Source organism: Cygnus atratus, chromosome 21 (genome assembly GCF_013377495.2).
Source record: "Cygnus atratus isolate AKBS03 ecotype Queensland, Australia chromosome 21, CAtr_DNAZoo_HiC_assembly, whole genome shotgun sequence".
In the NCBI taxonomy this organism is placed as follows: domain Eukaryota; kingdom Metazoa; phylum Chordata; class Aves; order Anseriformes; family Anatidae; genus Cygnus; species Cygnus atratus.
Window position 1 is genome coordinate 5,824,907 of NC_066382.1, and position 18,921 is coordinate 5,843,827.

The 18,921-nt window shown below is 38.0% G+C and overlaps 1 protein-coding gene across 1 annotated transcript in view; it reads left to right on the forward strand.

The window, feature by feature from the left end:
* The window catches only part of VPS13D (vacuolar protein sorting 13 homolog D), a 103,123-nt gene extending 84,809 nt beyond the window's left edge, over positions 1-18,314 (forward strand). Inside the window, exons 68-70 of the mRNA XM_035557564.2 lie at positions 12,079-12,210; positions 16,511-16,751; positions 17,598-18,314. Of these exons, the coding sequence (XP_035413457.1) occupies positions 12,079-12,210; positions 16,511-16,751; positions 17,598-17,729 (505 nt within the window). The 3' untranslated portion in view covers positions 17,730-18,314. The remainder of the gene's footprint in view (positions 1-12,078; positions 12,211-16,510; positions 16,752-17,597) is intronic.
* The last annotated feature ends 607 nt before the right edge of the window (positions 18,315-18,921 follow it).

Here is an 18,921-nt window from a genome sequence, read left to right on the forward strand (position 1 = left end):
GGAGTTTTAAACACCTTTTAGTTTGTCCTCTGCAAATATAATTTTATATGCTGCTTTTACTAGATCCTTGAAGTTAAGCAAGTCTGGTTTTGCGCCCCCACATTTCGCATCAGTAGACACTTCTGTTTAATTGGTTATTTTCTGTTACCAGTCTCACCTGCTCAGTATTACTCTGTTAGGTTTTAAATTTATCAGTGGTAACTTTCTGTTGTTCTGTTGGAGATCCTGTTCAGTTCTTCAAATGTCTACTCTTGTTGTGTGGGTGAATGTAGATTTTCTTGCGGTGGAAGTAGTTCCTCAGACAGGAGCCCCACACTTGTTTGGTATGGATACTTTTATCTCAGAACTTGAGAATTTGATTTTTTTTCTTGAAAATGCATTTCTCAGCTCTGTTAGTTTCTTAACTAGAAAAAAAGACACTAACCCAGCATCTAATCACCTAAAATTACTTCACCTTCAAATCAGACTACCCTTAAGAATGAGCACAAAATAGCCCTCTATTCCTTTCTGCCTATTCAAAGAGTTCTTACTGATGTGAGTAATGAATGTGACTAATGGGGATTTCTGTCAGAAAAGTCTGAAATAACGATTGTGTTTGCCTGTAAGTGGAATCCTGTCAAGACTGCCTTGGATATTCACTCCACCTATTTCCCTGTAAAGCTCTGTTGAAGGATTTCAAGCGATTGGGGCATCTCAGTTACTCCTGTTTCTGGAATATCTAAAGCCTTGGGAAGTGGGGATGGAGTGCACTGGCAGCCCCTATTTCACTGTGTTTCTGTATCTCTACATACTCATACAGTGACTAAGAAATCAATCTTTGGGTAATAAAGCTTGTTTTTCAAGAAAGGAAAGTATAATTTGCAGAGTGATAAGTACCTTCTTTTGCCTTTTCGTTCTGTCAGAGTCCAGGAAGGAAGGATAGTAGAGAGAAACCCAGGAATTTCTGTATGTGAGAAAGAAATGCACTGGCTGTTACTGGACTGGTGGGTGGCCGGGGGGGCTTTTTTTTCCCCCTCTGTTTCTTTGCTCCCTCCTTCAGGATTGACAGACTGGGCTGCCTTTCTCCTCTAGGACAAATTGCTAAGGAATAATTACTTGGGAGCACAGCCTGTGTTCTGCACAGTAAAGCAGAATTTGCTATGCATGGTTGAAGAAAATAGTTCTGATGCATGCAGGTTTTTTTTAATCCATGGGGTATAGTAAAAGAAGGGGAAACCTTTAAAATATTCAGGTTGCTTAATCTTATTGTATTGTAGGGTTTATAATTCTAGAACCGCATGTATAAAAATGTCAGTTAATTTCCAGAACAATACACGGTTCATTTTCTGAAAGCACTGTTAGCTGCTTAGCACCCAGAAGAAGCTCAGATGATGCAAAGAATCCAAACTCTGCATGAACATATCCTTCTCCCTTTCCTTTTTAGTGGGATGAATCGACATAAATTGGTACCAGCTGTAAACCAAACTATAATGCCTCTTTATGCACTGCTGCAAATACCTTTACATTTAAATAGTATTTCGAGGAGGTTATTGCTAGATATATGTAAAAGGGTATCATGTAAATGATTATGTAGGTATCATGTAAAATGCATTTGGAATAGTTGTGAAATCAGTTGTCTTTACAGGCAGTTTTCTCTGTCCCCTTTTTTGAACTTGACCCAATTTAACTATTCTGAAGGAGTGGGAGAATAAAACCAGCGTTTGGATGCATGGCATCTAGCTAACGCTTCATTAATATTGGATAGATGTGGTCACTTTCACATCTGCTGTATATGAATGTTCTTAGTAATAGGAGGTTTTGGGGGCGTTGGGGAAAGCAATTACGGGCTTGTGTTAGGTGATGTTTAATTGTACAGGTCTCACATTCAGCATCTATTACACATGATTAGCCTCTGGAGCCTGCAAGCTAGAATGAGCAGCAGGGCCTGACCTGAGGTAGGTAAACTTGAAAGCAAACGTCTTACCTATTTTTAAAATGACACCTCTTCAAACTGGAGGATTAGAGTTGCTGAGGCTGTTCATTAGACCTTCCATTTGCATTTCACTTCTGATTTTTGTGTACCCTATGTATTTGCAGAGTTCTAGATGCTTTACATTCCAGTAGGTAGTGCTAACCTTTACTTAAGCACTGTGTAACTTCCTTCTGTTTAAAGCCTTCTGCTCTGCCATGACAGAATGTATTCCTACTCTTAAAACCGAGTGAAAGATTGCTTTAAAGAAAACTGTGTGGTCACTGGCTTCACCACCGGTAACGCTTCTGTTAACATTAAAAAGGGAGGCTTTATGGGTGCCTGAACTGTAATTCTTAAGACCAGTGTCTCTTTTTTAAAGTAAGAAATATTTTTCCACTAAAACGTCAGTGTTTAACTTGACATTTAAGGACAGAAAGATACCCTGACTGCATACATGCTGTTGGCTAAGGGACAGAAAGGGACAGAAGCATAGGAAAGGAATGTTGCGAGGGGAGAACACGTGAATGAAAGTAGAAAACATTAAAGTGAATAGTGCTGGGTAGATAACAGAGCATGGAATATGAAATTGTGTTTTGCTTTTTAGATGTCTGTTCATGGTTATCAACAAATAGTTTCAAAAAGATAAATGAATACAAAGTTCTTATTGTGATAGTCCCCACAAAGCTGAAAGACTGGCTAGCACCTTGATAACTTACAGCTAGGGGTAAGTATGTGTCCATCACTGGTCAAACAGTCCAGCACTGAGTGGAGCACATAGCTTTTGCCTTAAACAAAGGAGCATTCCTGTGGCTGGGATCAGAACAGGAACCAGGTTAGGCTTCATTTCACAAAGTACAATAATTGGTTTTGAAAACATACGCGTTTGCGAGGAAAAAGCATTATATTGTATTAGACCAGTCTGGTGGGAAAAGAGACAGCTAAAAATCAACATCATGGGTACGCGATGTCCTTCTACCCTTCTCTTTGGGACAGGCAGACTTTTACAACAGGTAAATATGTTTACTGGTTTAGGTTATATGTCAGGTACTGTCGTGTAGGCCTGGTGTAGTCTGTCAGAAATGTAAGCAATTTTACAAAGCTTCTTCTGGAAAGAGCTGATAAATCCCTTGCTGGATTTGCCACAGATTTATTCTACCACTTATACTTTAAGTGGCAGTTAAGAGGACTGGATTCAGTCTACAAAATGAAATTCCTATACTGTGTGTCCACTAGTATTTAGCTATTAACTTAATTTCCATAGGATTTTAAACTAATTGGATGCAAAGATATACACTGAAAGGAATTCATGTAGACAGCGAGAAAAAATTACTTCCTTAGAAATATTTGTATTTCTACAGCCTCCATATTTTGCCCAATTACCTTATGTTTCAGCAAATGCTTTCAAACAACAACACCAAAAAGTAAAAAGAACATTTAACTGTGTTGTATGTTTCCTATTTTCTGTCATTCCTGTTGTTTTTTTTTTTAGATCCTTCCTTACTCAGAAAGCCCTCTGCTAAATGATACCTCTGTTTCAGTGTATTCTAGGCAATAGTTGTTGATTTTAAACTATTATGCAGAGCTGCAGACTTAACTAGTCTGCAAGGATGCAAATCTGTGCAAAAGTATCTCCTCAAATGTAATTGGAGAGGCTTTGAAAAAAAAGTTAATGTGTTAGTATCAGCAGAACAAGCTAAAAAGTCTACAAAGACCAGGCAATAAAGTACTCACAATTTCCATTCACAGATCTACTTGCTTAGAATTAGGTGGGATGTTAAAAGCCATATATGCACCAGAAATGGACAAAAACTTTATTCAAAACAGACGCGTCTCTTGGAATGCATCAGGACAAATCATCAGACTGCATTAAACCAGTCGGACTCGATCCCCAGAATTGAAAACATTTAATGCACGTTCTGTGGGTTTTTATAATGTCTTTTGGACATGTTATGAGTATTTTCAGTTCATAAAAATAGTAGAAAAGATGAAACTGGTGTTAATGCAATAGGAATATAGCATTTGTTTATTTACTAAAGCACAAATGGCACGAACTGCTCGCCAACGCAGTGGCTTTATGACCTCGTGTCCTGAAATACCTGCTGGTTGTGCCAGAAGGGTGAAGTCTGGTACAGCAGGTCTAGGGCAGCTTTCTGGGAATAAGTTTTACTGGTCTTGTACTGCTGAAGGTAAGTATAGATATTTTCAGTACATGGATACCTTTTATTATACCCATAATCAGTAAGAGTCATTGTGGTTTTCCATGTATGTATCTGTTTCTGTTGGATGTATTTGGAATACTATCTTTCAGGTTGTCTTTCCAGTCACTTTCACTCCACATGATTTTGCCTTGCATCACTTTAAAGGTTTCTTTACATCCTTCATTTCATGTCCTGTATCAAGTGTCCTTTAATTACCACAGTAATAAAGCTTTGAGGGGAGAGTATATTCAAAGGTAGACTGTTCCAATTCCAAGACCAAACATGAAGACGTAGGAAATGCCTGTTATGTACAAAGTGAAAGTCTTCTCTACATCTGTACTTCCAGTAGTTGCGTGTTATAAGAATTACTTCCCACTAATTCCTACCAAGCACAAATATCATGGTAGCAGGTTCTCAGAGGTAAGTTTAGAATGATAGAAATATTAGAAAATGCCAATGGACAGGTAGTGCTGTTTGCACTGACAGGTTTTATTTTCAAATTGAAGATGCAGCATTGCAGTAAAATTAATACTGTTTCTAGATAGTATTTTAAGCCAGATTAGTTTAGGTTCATAGTTGTGTGGTAATTACAGGCTTACTTGAAAGCAAGTGACCTTGCGACAAGGTATGTGCTAACATACTGTTAGCCTGTTTACCTGCTACTAGACAGACTTTTTTTCCTTTGTCATTAATAGTGAGGTTTTATGTTCAGTACTAGTCCAGAGTCTGTATATGGGAGCCCAGGGCCTGCTGGGATAGGGTTTTACACTTGTGCTGTCCTTTTGCCCTTCCACTGAACTCTTTTCATTTCAGTCATGAGCAAACAGTCAGTGCCTGAACTAACAACCCTGCAATCCTCCAAAGCACGCCTCGCTTACAGTACCAAACAAAGGGAGGCCCGCGTGGGCCGGCCCAAGCCAAGGAATGCAGCTTCGGGGTTCTGCTCCATAAATTTAACCAGCACGACAAAAAGGAGATAATATGAGCCTTCGTGATGATCTGAAAGGGGGAGGTTTGTGTCCCATTGATTGCGGTCTGGCCTATTGCCAGGCCCCGAGCCTGACCGACAGTTGAACCATATCGTTAAGGCGTGTAATACAGCTCAAGTCTTGTACAGCAGCCAATGAGTACATATCCAGAGGGCAAAAGTTTATAAAGAGTTGAGGCTGTCCTGTTTAACCCTCTCACACTGCATGTAATATATACTGCTGCCATTCAGAAATAGTCACATTGCTATTAAAAATGTAAACTTTCAACTTTCTTTACTTGGAAAAAATACATATGTGTCCGATTTCTAATGTGCAGCAGATTTATAAAGTGATCTGAGAAAAATATGTAAAACTGATCCTTTTAAAAAAAAAAATCCAACCCACTTTTTTTCAGTACTTTATCCATGGAGTTAGTTACTTTTGTGTTCAGAGATGTCTTCTGGGTTGTTATACAAACTCTTTCATACAGATGGAGCTATTTATTGCCTTGATGTCACCTCATTTAGCATGGGGTTGGTATTTTTATAGATAATTTTTTCACCTAATGTTGCTGTTAACATGTGGAACGCTCTTTATCAGTTTTGTGAGCACCAGCCAGTTGATTTAAGTTATTCTTGCAACTCTTAACTTTAAAGATCAAAACAAACTTTCTGAGGAGCTTTATCACTTAGTGAAGTTTGTTCTAGCAGACTTTGCCGTTCCTGTTGCAACACCAGTTGTACTGACTGAAAAGTATATGAAGGAGGGTGTGAAGAGAAAATGCATAGGGCCAACATAGTTTCACATAGTTCTTCATGCACAACTAGCAGGTTAATGTTGAGCAGGAGCCAGTGATTTGCTTTCTCCCTGAAAGAGGATTTGCTTTCCCAAAAAACTAGCAGTACAAACAATATGGTATCATTTCTTCAGTAAGGCAAGTTCGGCTCTTGTTCAGATTAGGTGTTTGCAAGAAAGCCCTGCTAAGAACTGCATCTTTTGTATGGGAGCATGCATCAACACCTTGGTGAGACAGGAAACTTTAAGGTGAGAACTCTAGTAATACTGTTCTGCAATCAATACAGGAAGAGCCCGTGATAAATTGGAAACTGAGAATGCAATGTTACCTTTTTTTCTATGTGTAAAGGTTGATGATATCAAAGTGCTTGAAAAAGTATTAAGTTTGTCACACTGTTACATAGTCAGAGGTGGAGAAGTACCAAAGGTTGAACACTGGTTGATGCACAACTGTGGTAAGTGCCATGCAGTTGTCCAGTATACAAGCACATGTAAATTACATATGCAGCTCATGGATTTCTAACATGGATGTTTTAATAATGTGTCATTTCGGTGAGTATATCTGCTGCTCCCCATTTATAAGGAAGTGATTCTTGATGTCAATTTCTTCTCACTTCCTTTTGAACTTGGAACCTGAAGAGGTTGTATGCAATCATAATCCCAATGAATAGTATTCAGTTTTGGTTTGATGTTGTACACAAAAGAAAGGGGGGAGGGGAGAAAATAGCTCCATCTCAAAGAAGTTGGCAGGAACAGCCTATATGATAAACAGTTACTTCTTCAGCATGCTGCGGCTCTCTGAAAAGCATATTGGGTCAGATAAAGGTCTTCAGTATCTGAGCTGGTAGATCCCTCAAAAGAGGAGGGATTTGACTGTAACTGGGAGGTTTTAACCCTAGGCACCATTTATTTGCATGTTTCTGCCTGAAACTAGCATTTTGGGAACACATTTAACAAGTACAATATATTCCATGTATTTGCTGGAATAAACGGTGCATATAAGCTTCTTCAGATATGCAGTCAGCAGGGAGCTGTCTGGCTCATGATTTTACACATTCTTGCATCTAACTGAGGTATTCTAATGCCAAATCCAGTACTCAGACTGCACTGCGTGCATATTTGTAACACACCTTAAAAGTATCTGTGTCTCCGTTGGTGAATGAATGCCATCACAGATCTGTGCCAACTCTCTGGGTTTCTGGTGGCAGATTTTTCCAAGAAATCATCTGCCTATTGGGAACTGCACCCCTAAAGCCCAACACAGGGAAGTGGGCAACTTACTTACGAGTAGGAGATATACTATTACCATTTGCTGGTACAGTCACAATGAAAACATGAAAGCTAGATTGTCATAAAGTTCTCTGAAACTGGGCCCAAGTCATGTAATGTTTGCATTCTCAGATGCAGAGAACACATGGTTAACAACTAATGCTCTCTGTCCCTTTATGCTCAGTAAACGTGGAGTACATTCCTGCTTATTGCCATGGTGCAATATTTGAAACAAAGTACATGTAAGTATATCAATAAGGAATCATGGAAATGGTAGATTTTTACTATTTTGCAAAAGTATGATAGGAAGTACAGGCCTTACCAGAAATGGTATACATTTGCTTTTGTTTGTTATTCTTATGATCCTGTGGTATGAGAACATCATCTGTAGTTCTGTTGTGATTGTTGAACTTTGAGGTCATTCTTTAATTGATTCTGGGACTTCTTATGCTTCACGTTGTGCTCTCCAGTCATGGATTAATAGGACAGACAAGTGCTGTCCTCATTCTGTATTTTGTGGAGATGCATCATGCATGGGATGATGGTACTTACTGAAGGGCTGCAGGTAAAATTGTCTTGAATAAATGTGGCAAGTATTTTAGTTATTGCATATTTTATGACAGAAGATGCAAGACTATTCCTCCTTTAACTTACCAGATTAAGTCTCTTTTCAGTGTCTGAAATGGACTAAAACCTCCTCAGACAAAGCAGTCACTGTATTTATGAAGCAGACTTTTTCCAGAACCACACAGGTAACAGATTTAGCATTATTTCTCCAAAATACCAGCAGCAATTGAATTCATAGGCTTATACTACCTGCCATTTATAATGGAAGCAAAGACAGAATTTGAGCTATACCAGAACCAGTAAGTTTATTGCTTTAAATGGGTTAGAATGACGAGGCTGTAAGACTGGTAACCTTTATGAACACAGTGCATTGATGATAGTGGCTGGAAGTTTTTGGCAGCAAGAACTGGGTCTAGCTGAAGAAAATTATTAGAAAGTGTGGGAGAGCCCTGTGGCTAGAGAGAGAGACCTCGTTGGAGGCTTACATGGCTGATTTGCACACCAGAGTTTGTCACCTAGAATGGACTTAGCATAGGTGTCAGTCAGTCAGTACAGCAGCTGAAGTGTCTGTGAAGAGCCTTTTCTATTCAATACTGTTTTGATAATGCCAGAATTGCGTCTCTTGGCAGTTAGAGCTGTTGTTTGCATTGAATTTTGGGTGTCCTTGTGCTCTTCTGATTATGGATCAAAATCTATATGCAGGTTATATGTGGCTCAAGTTGCCTTTTTAAATGGGTTTGTAGTTGCCACTGCTGCTCTGTTCCCAGGACAGCAGATATTAAATTGTACAGGTACACATCCTAAATGAAAAGTCATAGTGATTGCTGTGTTGGTCACAGTGTTTTTTTTTTTCTTTTTTCCTGTTGCTTTTTTGATCGCAGGTAAAGTTGGAGTATTCTGAATAATAATTTGGGTGTTAGTACTAAGGAAACGGAAGGGTGTAATAGCAAAAGTTGGTGCATTTTTGCATATAATTTTAGGAGTGTGATGTTTTGTTTTCACAGACTATAATCTGTTGATAAACAGTTTGTTACCTTCTGATTTTTTTGTTTGTTTGTTTGTCTTTACAAAGCAACCTAGTTACACTTCAAGGAAGTGTTTAGAGACTGTCCAGAGGACAGTCAAAGATGAGTAACAGTTTTGAGAACAGTGCTGTGCACCTCAGATACCCTAAGAGCTAAAACCATAGTGAAGGAGGAAGGATAAAAAAATAATTCCCTAAAGCGTGTTATGTCTGTTGTAGAACATTTTTCAATCTAAGTTGGTAAATAATTCTCATCAGTAAAATATGAACAACTTCCTTATATGACTGGTCTGTGATCTGTTTTAATTTAAAAAATTCTGGCTCAAAACTGGTCAACTGAATCACAGGAATCCTGTGAACCATTAAGCAAAAGCCAATCAATTAACACTGCTAACTGTTTTTAGTGGATGTACAGCCATCTGAAATGAGATGCTCCAGCGTTCAGCTTTGTCTGAACAGTGAAGAACTGTAGTGTGTGCCTCAACCTTCTGACACCATTTCCAATCTCTTTGTGTCTCCATTCAGGAGCACTCTTCCCTGCTGTGTCTAGTAGACGTGAGGGCATTTCTGTCTTGTATTGCCTTTTGTGAGCTTATTAGAAAAGAATCAGCAAATCTGTTGAGTACATGTTTAATGCAATACAGATGAGGGCACACCACCATTCATTCTGCTTTACAAATCTTCACTTTTTGCATTTCATCAGTGTTGCTTACTATTTACAAAATGTAACTTGAGAGTGTAGAACCAATTTTTAGATTAGAAAAAAAAAAAAATCAAGTTCTCTGGAATGCTGTTAGCTGTCCAGACCAAATAGACCAGTTTGCCAAGGGGCTGATGGACTAAATCAATGCAATTTATGCTAGCACTAGTGACACTTCGTTGAAAAGCAGCTGGCCTTCTTATCACCAAGATGAGAATTAACTTTTTTCACCAGGATGAACATTTTTATTGTGGAGTAGCAGTAGAGACAGTAAACACTGTATTTCTTAATACTTCTTGTATTAAAAAATAACCCCCCAAAAAAACACCAAACCTAAAACTGTAATTTGCCAAGTCTTTCGGAAATTCACTGTGGTAACTAGTACTTCTGCTGGGTCTGTCTGACCTGCTTCTAAGCCAGACATTAGAAACAAGTGTTCACTGATGTCCTGGCTGCTACAGAATAGATCTGATTAAAGGACCCACCCGTTCCTTTCTCATTTTTGCAAGAGTCGTGCTTACGGTGTTTCAGGTAGCCCTTCCCGTGGTGCCACATTATATTAGAGAAGGTAGCACAGCTGACTGTTTATCTAAAAGACAGTTAATATAAAAACCATTATGCAGTGTTGTTACTCATTCCCATGTGGATGGTTGAATGCTCCATTATCTAACTTCCCTGAATGCATAATGGGGAAAGAAAGTGTCTAAGTGAAAAATTAATGATTGGCCCATAGTGAGTTAAAAAGCATACATTACGCTTCAGACAGTCGCTCTTTAAACTTGTCAGTAGAAGCTACAGGTGCTGTAGAGAGGTTTAAAAGCCAGTTGGGGCTGCTTGGACAAGTAAAATTTTGTCATTTTCCTGCTTTTGGAAGTGACGAAGTAGGACAAGTAGCAAGATGCAAGTATCACATTGGTTGGAACCTTTTCATTTATTTGGAACTTTGATGTAACGTTTTCCATTTCATGAAGGCATGCACATACTTTGTTTACTAATTTGTAAGAATATGTAAAAAGAGGCACTGATTTATTCAAAAATATAGCAATACTACCATGCAACTGTGCCCACTACAGACAAAGGTGATTTTACAGAGGTGGTTTGTTCCAAAGTGATAGTAGTTAATGGTGAAGTTCTAACAACTGTATACAGCTGATATTCAGAGGAATAGTTTAGCCATATATAGGTTGTGGAAGTCATCTGTTCATCTAGTGTTTCGCTTATTCTGGTTCAGATAACTCATCCTCATGGAAGAATACAGTTTTAAGGCATTAAACTTTTTTGCAAATGAGGGAAACAAAGTACCTCTATGAAGCAAACTGAGTTTTCATATTGGCATTTTTTTGCTTGGATGCCTAGCTCTGTAATTAATGAATGAATGTTTTACCAAAACCCGAAGCAGTTCAGCAGGACAGGTAAATACTGGACTATTCCAACAGTATTTACTGAAGCCAAGAAGGGAAGGAGCAAAAAAAATGTCACGATTAAAGGGCATGGGTGTCAAAGACTGGAAGGAAAACAAATTTTAAGTGTGCATGTGTTAGGAGTCTTGGACAGGACTGCTGAAGGGGAAAGGTAACAAAGAAACAGGGCTCCAGAGAAAACATCTGCAGAAAGCAAAGCTTCGAAGGCAAGTACTCTTGTGTGCTATTGCCAAGCAGCTTAGAAAGAAAAGCCGTTGTTACGAGGGATTTTTTCCTCCTTTCTTTTGATCAAAAAGGATAGAAGCAGTTCATTGTACAGGGTCTTTAGAAAGTATCAAGACGGGAAGTAGAGTGCACTAATCAAAAACGGTGCATTTGGCTTGAAAAACTAGTAACAGCAGTAGGTTGGGAGGTATGAAAAACCATGCACCAGTCCCAGAGTGATGCTATTGGGAAAGGACAGAGAATAAAGCAAGGCTGCGCAGCCTGTAACACAATTCTTCAGGGGTAGGGCGTTCCAAAAGCTTAAAGGAATTCAGAATATTGTTTTTTAACAAAATACTGCTAGGGGAGGAACCTACCCTGCAGTTCTTTAGCACTGTGGCCAGTATCAACCTCTGATGTCTCTTAAGCCATGTGTGTCTTTGTATTACTGTCATTTTTAATAGCTACTCAAGAAGGGTGAAGTATACTAAGCCTTGCTCAGAGATTCTAATTGTAGGTTTTTCATTTAACTTCACTGCATGTTCCTATTTCTATAACCCTGCAATTTTCAACTACGGGCAACTGTCCGTTAGTGGGAGCGCTGTCTCGGTCAATGCACTCTGTAGAGAATTGAGAAGAAACTGTCAAATCAATGGAATTCTGCTGATAAATAGATCAAAAACTTGCAAACCATATACTCAGTTTATGTTGCTTCTTCATTGAGCTCACTGCCCCTTAATTGTAGGAGAAAACTGGGAAAGATTTCTTTGAAATGCAAAGCCATATGAATAGATACCGTGTCTTCAAGGCCAAATATTACAGAACCCATATGCTGTATTTGTGAAGACCTTGTATTTTTAAAGGCTTTATCACACCTCATATTTCAAAACAAATAAAACTCTTGTGTGCTGACAGGTTTAAGTGGAAGGAAAAGCCCTGCTGTTGCAATAAGTCATTTTTCTGCATCTATTTTGCATGTAGGACACAAGCGGAGAGAGTGAGAAAGCCACGCTGCTGCAGAGGACCCCAAGGGCTCTTGCCCCGCTATTTAGAAAGTCAAGCGGAAGGACAAGAACAGCTGTTCAAACTGACCGACAACATCCAAGATGAGTTGTAAGTACTGACACAGTTACTTTAAGTAGTTCCATTTGCTACCATTCTATCTTTGTGTCTTTGGGAAGAGAGACAAAAATTATTTCACATGCGTGCATGCACATACATGTCATTCGTTTTCTCCTGATACTAATTAGCAACACAGTACTAGCATCTGATGACTTCCACAATGGCCTGCCCACTGGCTATATACAAATGTCATAGCAGGTGCCACTGGAGACCATGCTTCATCTGCTGCTAACAGCCATTGATCTCACATGGCATGCAGTCTGCAGAAAAACTGGAGCCTTGGCTTCTTGACTTAGTCCTTTTAATGGTCCTGCTCCCTTCTCTTATTACAAAAGATGAAATTTCTTTAAGTTTCTAAGCAATCAACAGTCCATTTAACATGCATGTTCAATGCATGCCCAGCCTTTCCTGTGCATAAATAGATCTGTGTTGCCAGAACGTGTACTCCTCTTCCTGTGTAACAGAAACACATCCATACAGGCAGAACTAGTATCAGTTCCTTTATCTGCCTCTGTCTGCTATTTCTCACAGTCAAAGGCCTAGGAGAGTGGCTAGTGGCTCCATAATAGCAGTATGTGAATCACACTGACCTGTTACTTGTGTACAGTCTCAGGTGGCTCTGGTTTAGATATGAGAGAAGCTAACTTGGATGATTGTAGTACATGTTATTCCTAAACTAAGAGTGTTAATAGTTAATGATCAAAATAACCTGCACTATATATATATTTATGTATTCATTTTTCCAGAAAAGCCTATGCTGAATGATCTGAATGGGTAATAGATGCGCCATCAGTTTTGCATATATGCTTGAATGCTTTGGCTATCAGTGCATGAAAGCAAGTGAAAACAGCAGGTGATGTTACATTAGTGGTCAGGGTTGACAGCATGAAAAACAAAAAAGTGTATTGAATAAAAGCACAGAAAGATATCTCTACATTTGTTTCTACAAATTTGTTTCTACAGGACATGTCAGTTTGCTGGGTTAGGGTCTCAAGGCATAATTCAGTACTTAACCACATCCTTCTCTATCACAGTTACCTGAACAGCTGTTTTCAGTATTTCGTATAATACTATGTTTTGCACCTATTATCCAACAGAGTATGTGTCAAGGCAGAGTAGTTAGAATGGTTTTCAATGCCTCAAGAAAAAGAAGTAAAGCACGTGGTGAAGCTCACAGAGGGTGTTACCCATTCAGCAGTCTGTCCTAACTCCACCAGCATCAATGATCAGGCACCAAAAGCCAGGTTACCTCCAGCTGCCTGTAATGAAGAGTTTGTAGTTTGCCACTTGCTTGTGGCCCTGTGATCTTGCACTCTTGCTATTTTAATCTCACATAAAGAATCTAAATGGCATATCCAGTCTGGCTCTTAAGTGAGGAGAATCAAAAGAGAACAATTTGTGACAAAAAAAATATTTTAGCGTCAACTTTTCGCAAGTATACCCTGTGAGCAGATCTGTGTGCATTTGTCATTGAGTCACACTGTTCAATCACTCTGACTTTCACCATTAAGAACATCATTCAACAAGAAAACAGTGTTTCTTGTCATGGAAAGTAAGTACAAAATTATGCCTCTGACTTTTATCCCAGTATCATAATCAGAAACACATTTAAAGACCTGATTATTTGCATATTTTCCTTCAGAGTTAAATCCATAAAAGGGGGTTTAATACCTTGCTCTACTGTTCTAACTAAATGTTTCCACATTTTTTTCCAGTTAGGCTCACTGTTTCACTTCTGGAAAATATTGTGTAATTACTTCCTGATGTTGTTAAAAACCCACAAATTCTCCAGAGATCTGGTTGCTTCTGCTTTGTTCTACTGGATCATGTTTCATTTAATCTTTCATTTTATTAATTTGAGATTTTTTTAATAGTGTAGAAGCATGTTTTAAAAAAAACAGTCAACTAAAGTATTATCTTGAAGTAGTATCTTAAAAGGTTAAATACTCATTTTGAGAACTAGGCATAGAGAAGAAAATAATAGTTGGCAAAAGAAAATGGGTAATGATGCATGACTCAAACTTAGAACAAAATGTAGAGCTTGAACTACAAATTAGCTAATGTTTCAGTGCTTCGCCATAAAATGTGTCCTCTATTTCCATTCCTCAAAATATATACATGACAGCAGTAAAAATCTTGTATGAAAAATCTGAGAGAGAATCTGTTCTTCTTATGGAAAAAATACAAACCTGTAGTCTGGTTTCCCAGTTGTGTGCACTGAACTTTATAGTAGCTTTTGGTCTTTCAGTTCTCTCCATGGATGTCCCCATATATATGACTGTAATGGCATACATCAGGAAAAAACAGCTGTTCTGCTTTTGTGGATATACAAAAACTTCTAAAATTTCTCAACTTCACTTGGACAATTGTGAAGAACAGTGACAGAATGTTAGGAATTTCTGATAAACTTTCTTTGAATTTTCTTTCCCATCAAGGAGGGGGGGAGCGGGGGGAAGAAAAGAAAACCAGTGTGCCAGTGGGTTTGCTCTGGTTTTGCTTCCAGTGGAAGTCCAACCTGAGTCAAAGCTAGGATCTGCGTAAAATACTGGACTTGTTTTTACGCGCCTATTCAAAGGAACAAGACTATTCTGCAGGCTCTAATGTGACTGTATTTTAAAATGAAGATTTCTGTGCTACTTCTTAAACAAACACTCTCCTTTATACTTATTTCAAAGACAAAACCTTATCCTGAGGTGTTTGAACTTTGAAGGAAAACTGAGGAACAAATGCTCTTTTCAGTCGATGTGTGAACCCTTTTGCCTACCATTTTTGTTTTAAAGTGGACAAAAATGAATGCTTCTGCTTCTTTTACTTAAAGGAACCCACTTCTATTATGCTATCATATCATAGTCGTATCATGCTACTCTTCACAGCACTTAAATGAAAATTTAATCTGTTAACTCAGATGAGCATGTATGCCTTTTTCAATTTTATGGAAGCAAAAGCATTTGTCAGCTGATGTGACTATAATACATAGGGCAGGGAAGAGACAAGTTCAGCACGGAGTGGCATCTTTCAGAGAAGTATCAATAGAAAATTACTGGCATTATTATTTTGTACCACAAAAAGAAACCATGATCTCAGTTTTTGAAATATTTTTGGCTACTAAAATTCTGCTTATAGCTATAGGTTTATTCAGATGTGTAGCTCTTGATAATTTGTGCAAAGTGTTATTTAAATGGCACAACAGACAGTAGTTCTGGAATTGGTAATTGGAGATGGTAAGTTTTTCTGTCTGTCAAAAGCTCTTAAAACTGAAAATCTTCAATGTTTTCAAAAACAGTGGAGTGTTTTGCATAATATAGGGCAAAAGCAGACAGATTTGTACAAGCAACTGTTCGGAAAATAGTAATTTTGAACCTATCTGACAGCAGGAAAATCTTAGTTCTACAGATACTTGTACTGTCGTGGGTTGCTGACAGCATTATTACTCTGTTTAGCACTCTTTCCTAGTAATGTTGTATATTCCATATATAATTTTCTGAATTTTTCAGCATTAAAAAAAATCACTAATGAGGTTCATTTCAGGAGTAAATCAAAAGTGGGGGAGAAGTGTTTGCGTGTGAAATATCTATTCCACTTTTGCATTCCTTACTGCTATTTTTTACACATCAACCTTTCCAGCCATCGTAATTCTCAATCTTCTTAATTCACTCTTTTCTACCTCCCCTATTCATCACTTGGACTAATCTCTCTGGGGAAACCTGCTTGCTGCTTAACCTTTCACCCCAGTGTTAAACAGCTAATTTCTCTTTTCTAGCTACTGGTCCAAGCAGCAGGTTAAACTTGTTTTTTTTTGTTTTTAAAGGCAAGGGAGGTGTGTGGTAAAAGGAACTACAGTAGGTTTATAACATGTAAAAGGATAATGCTTTTGTCATAAATACCTGCACACCTTTTTCACATATCAGTAATGGAACTGAAGTTACAATTAACCTTCAGTGTAAGACTTCCAGTGCAAGGAAATTAATCTTCCTAAGTCTTGTTAAAGGATATTTTTATGTACCCTTTTAATGTCCAAAGCTAGAAGCCAGGCATTTAGTGCTAATATTTGATTTACAGCATGATCTTTTTCACCTGAGGGGGTACTCACCAGCTTGCCTTTTAGAACAGTTTAAATTAAATACAAATGAATTGTACGTGTTATGCTATTAATTTTTCTGAAAGACTTCTAAAGGTCACTGAACACAACAGGTTAAAACATTTATTACAGTTGAGTATTTTTAGCTTCAAGTGATTCATTTCTTGGGGTTGTTTTTGTGGTTTATTTTTTCCTTTTTATTTTTTTTTGCAGCTTCATAGCAGTGGAGAACATAGAGAAGTATTGTGTTCTCATTTCATCTAAGGCTGTTTATTTCCTCAAGAGTCGTGACTACACAGACCGTGAGGCCATCTTCCTAGAAGTCAAGTATGATGATCTCTACCACTGTCTTGTTTCAAAAGATCATGGAAAGGTGTATGTACAGTTGACGAAGAAAGCTGTTAATACAAGTAGTGGTGTAGCAATTCCAGGTCCATCCCAACAAAAACCAATGGTAAGGATCAAGCGCCTACTGTTTAGATTCATGCACAGTTTCCTTTCCCCTCAATACTAGTGCCGAAAATGTTTGTAGTCGTCAGTGTTTGGTTTCCTGTACTGCTCAACAATGAAAACGTTCTGACAGCAGTGAAAATAACTGCTGCCAAAAAGATTTAAGTAATGATAAAATTTGTTCCATAAAGATTCTGAGAAAAGCTGATGGTAAAATCAAAAATATTCCTGAACAACAAAGTTACAATAGGAAATGTTTCTTTACCTGAGAAAAGATTAACTTTACAACACATACATGGAACTTAAATACTATGCTCTATGTTTTTACTCTAGTTTTCTCTTCTCCTCACATATATAGTATTTTTTACTGCAAAACGCCTAGGATTTGAAAGTCATATGTATGTCATACATGTAAAAGTTAATCAGAACTCTCACCTCTAAACCCGTTAGTTTTTTTGCTTCATTACAGTAGTTGCTTGGGGTCTCTTTTACAGACAAGGTTACAAGCTCACCCCTGACCCAAGTCAGTTTACATTCCAAACAGACAAGCCAGATGAAAGGTAGGAGAGGAAGCGAAGGAAATAACTTCAAATATTCCAAGATGTTTCTGCTCTCACGCAGCAACACCTAATCTCTGGCTACCTGCCTGTCTGTCTCTCCCTCTCTCATTTCTTCTGTGCTGCACCTCAGCACTGAGAACAGGTTTCCACTGAAACATTTCTATTCCTTTACAGAGACTTCAAGCGTAGCCAACCCAATTTCTTCAGTTAATGAAGTAATAAAAAATAAATATGTTCTGCTTTAGACAATAGTAGTGCCAAAATAACAATAAACACATTTCTTTTTGCAGGTCCATGTGAAATCTGAAGTTCTTGCCGTAAAGCTCTGTCAAGAAATAAACTATGCAAAGAGCCTATATTATGAACAACAGCTTATGTTAAGACTCAGTGAAAATCAAGAACAGTTAGAGCTGGACTCTTGAAACATCTTCCTTACTGACAGAGTGAATTGCAAGAATCAGTCTGGAGCTGATGGTATTCTGTAACTAGAGAAAATACTATATGGGAAGGAAATAAATATGATTTTAGTATTTAACTATATGGAATCATTGTGAGTAAGAAAATAAGTGTGGTGGGCTTTGTTTTGTTTTTAAAGCATTAGTTGTATAACTAAGATACAGCTGAAATGCATCTGGTTCTGGGAGAAGCCTGTATTTTGCTAACATGTATATATGTAAAAGTGTTTCTTGTAAATAAGAGGGTACAGACCAGGGTGTTGGTATAAATAGAAGTCTGTTTACTGTGTAAAGAAATTAAAGGATCTATACTGAGTCTTACTGCAGTACCTGAAACCACCTGTTCTCTCTCTCTCTCTCTGCTTTTCACAGTTCAGAAATATAGGCAAGAGTTTAAAAAAAAAAAAAGTTAACTGCAGCTGTTGGAGCACAGAAGTCCTGTAGTTTTTAGTTTTAACACTGTAATTAGGTGTATTGATTTTTTTCTTTTTTATCACTAGTACAGCTAAATGTATCTATACTTAATATTCCACTGAAATGTCATTGTTTTTAACAAAATAATTGTGTTATGTTAAATATTGCAATGACTCGCTAGTTCAATTACATTTCCAAAATACTAGAAAAGAAAAAGTTGAATCTGTTCTGATCCAGAACTCAAACTTAGCAAAGTCTGTACTTCTGAAGGCCCCTGCTTCCAAGTTGTTTTGAAAACAGTTTAAGTGAGCAGCCTTGGAAATCAAAATCTTTAACTTCAGTTTTCCCTCCACTCTGATTGAGTAAGTGTAAATATAGTTAGCTGGTTAGTGTGGAATTCTCCTAGCACTGGAAATGCCTGGGACTGGGGGGGGGGGAGGGGGGGGGGGGGGGCACATCACTGCATCATTTGTCTTAATGACAACCTCTACAAAATTAAACTTTTTGAAATAATAAAAATAACATGTTTTTTCAAATGTTGTATATCAAATGAGTATTTGTCTCACCAATTTTAACCAAGCTAGAGATTGAGGAATGTAACAGAAGGGATACCCTGCAGGTAGGTGTGTGGGTTTTTTGTTTTGTTTTGTCCCCCCACCCCACTCTAGTTTTCATGTGTGCTCCCTGGAAATAGTTCAGCAACTGTGCTGAATATCTGCATGCAATACAGCACTGTGCTATGCAA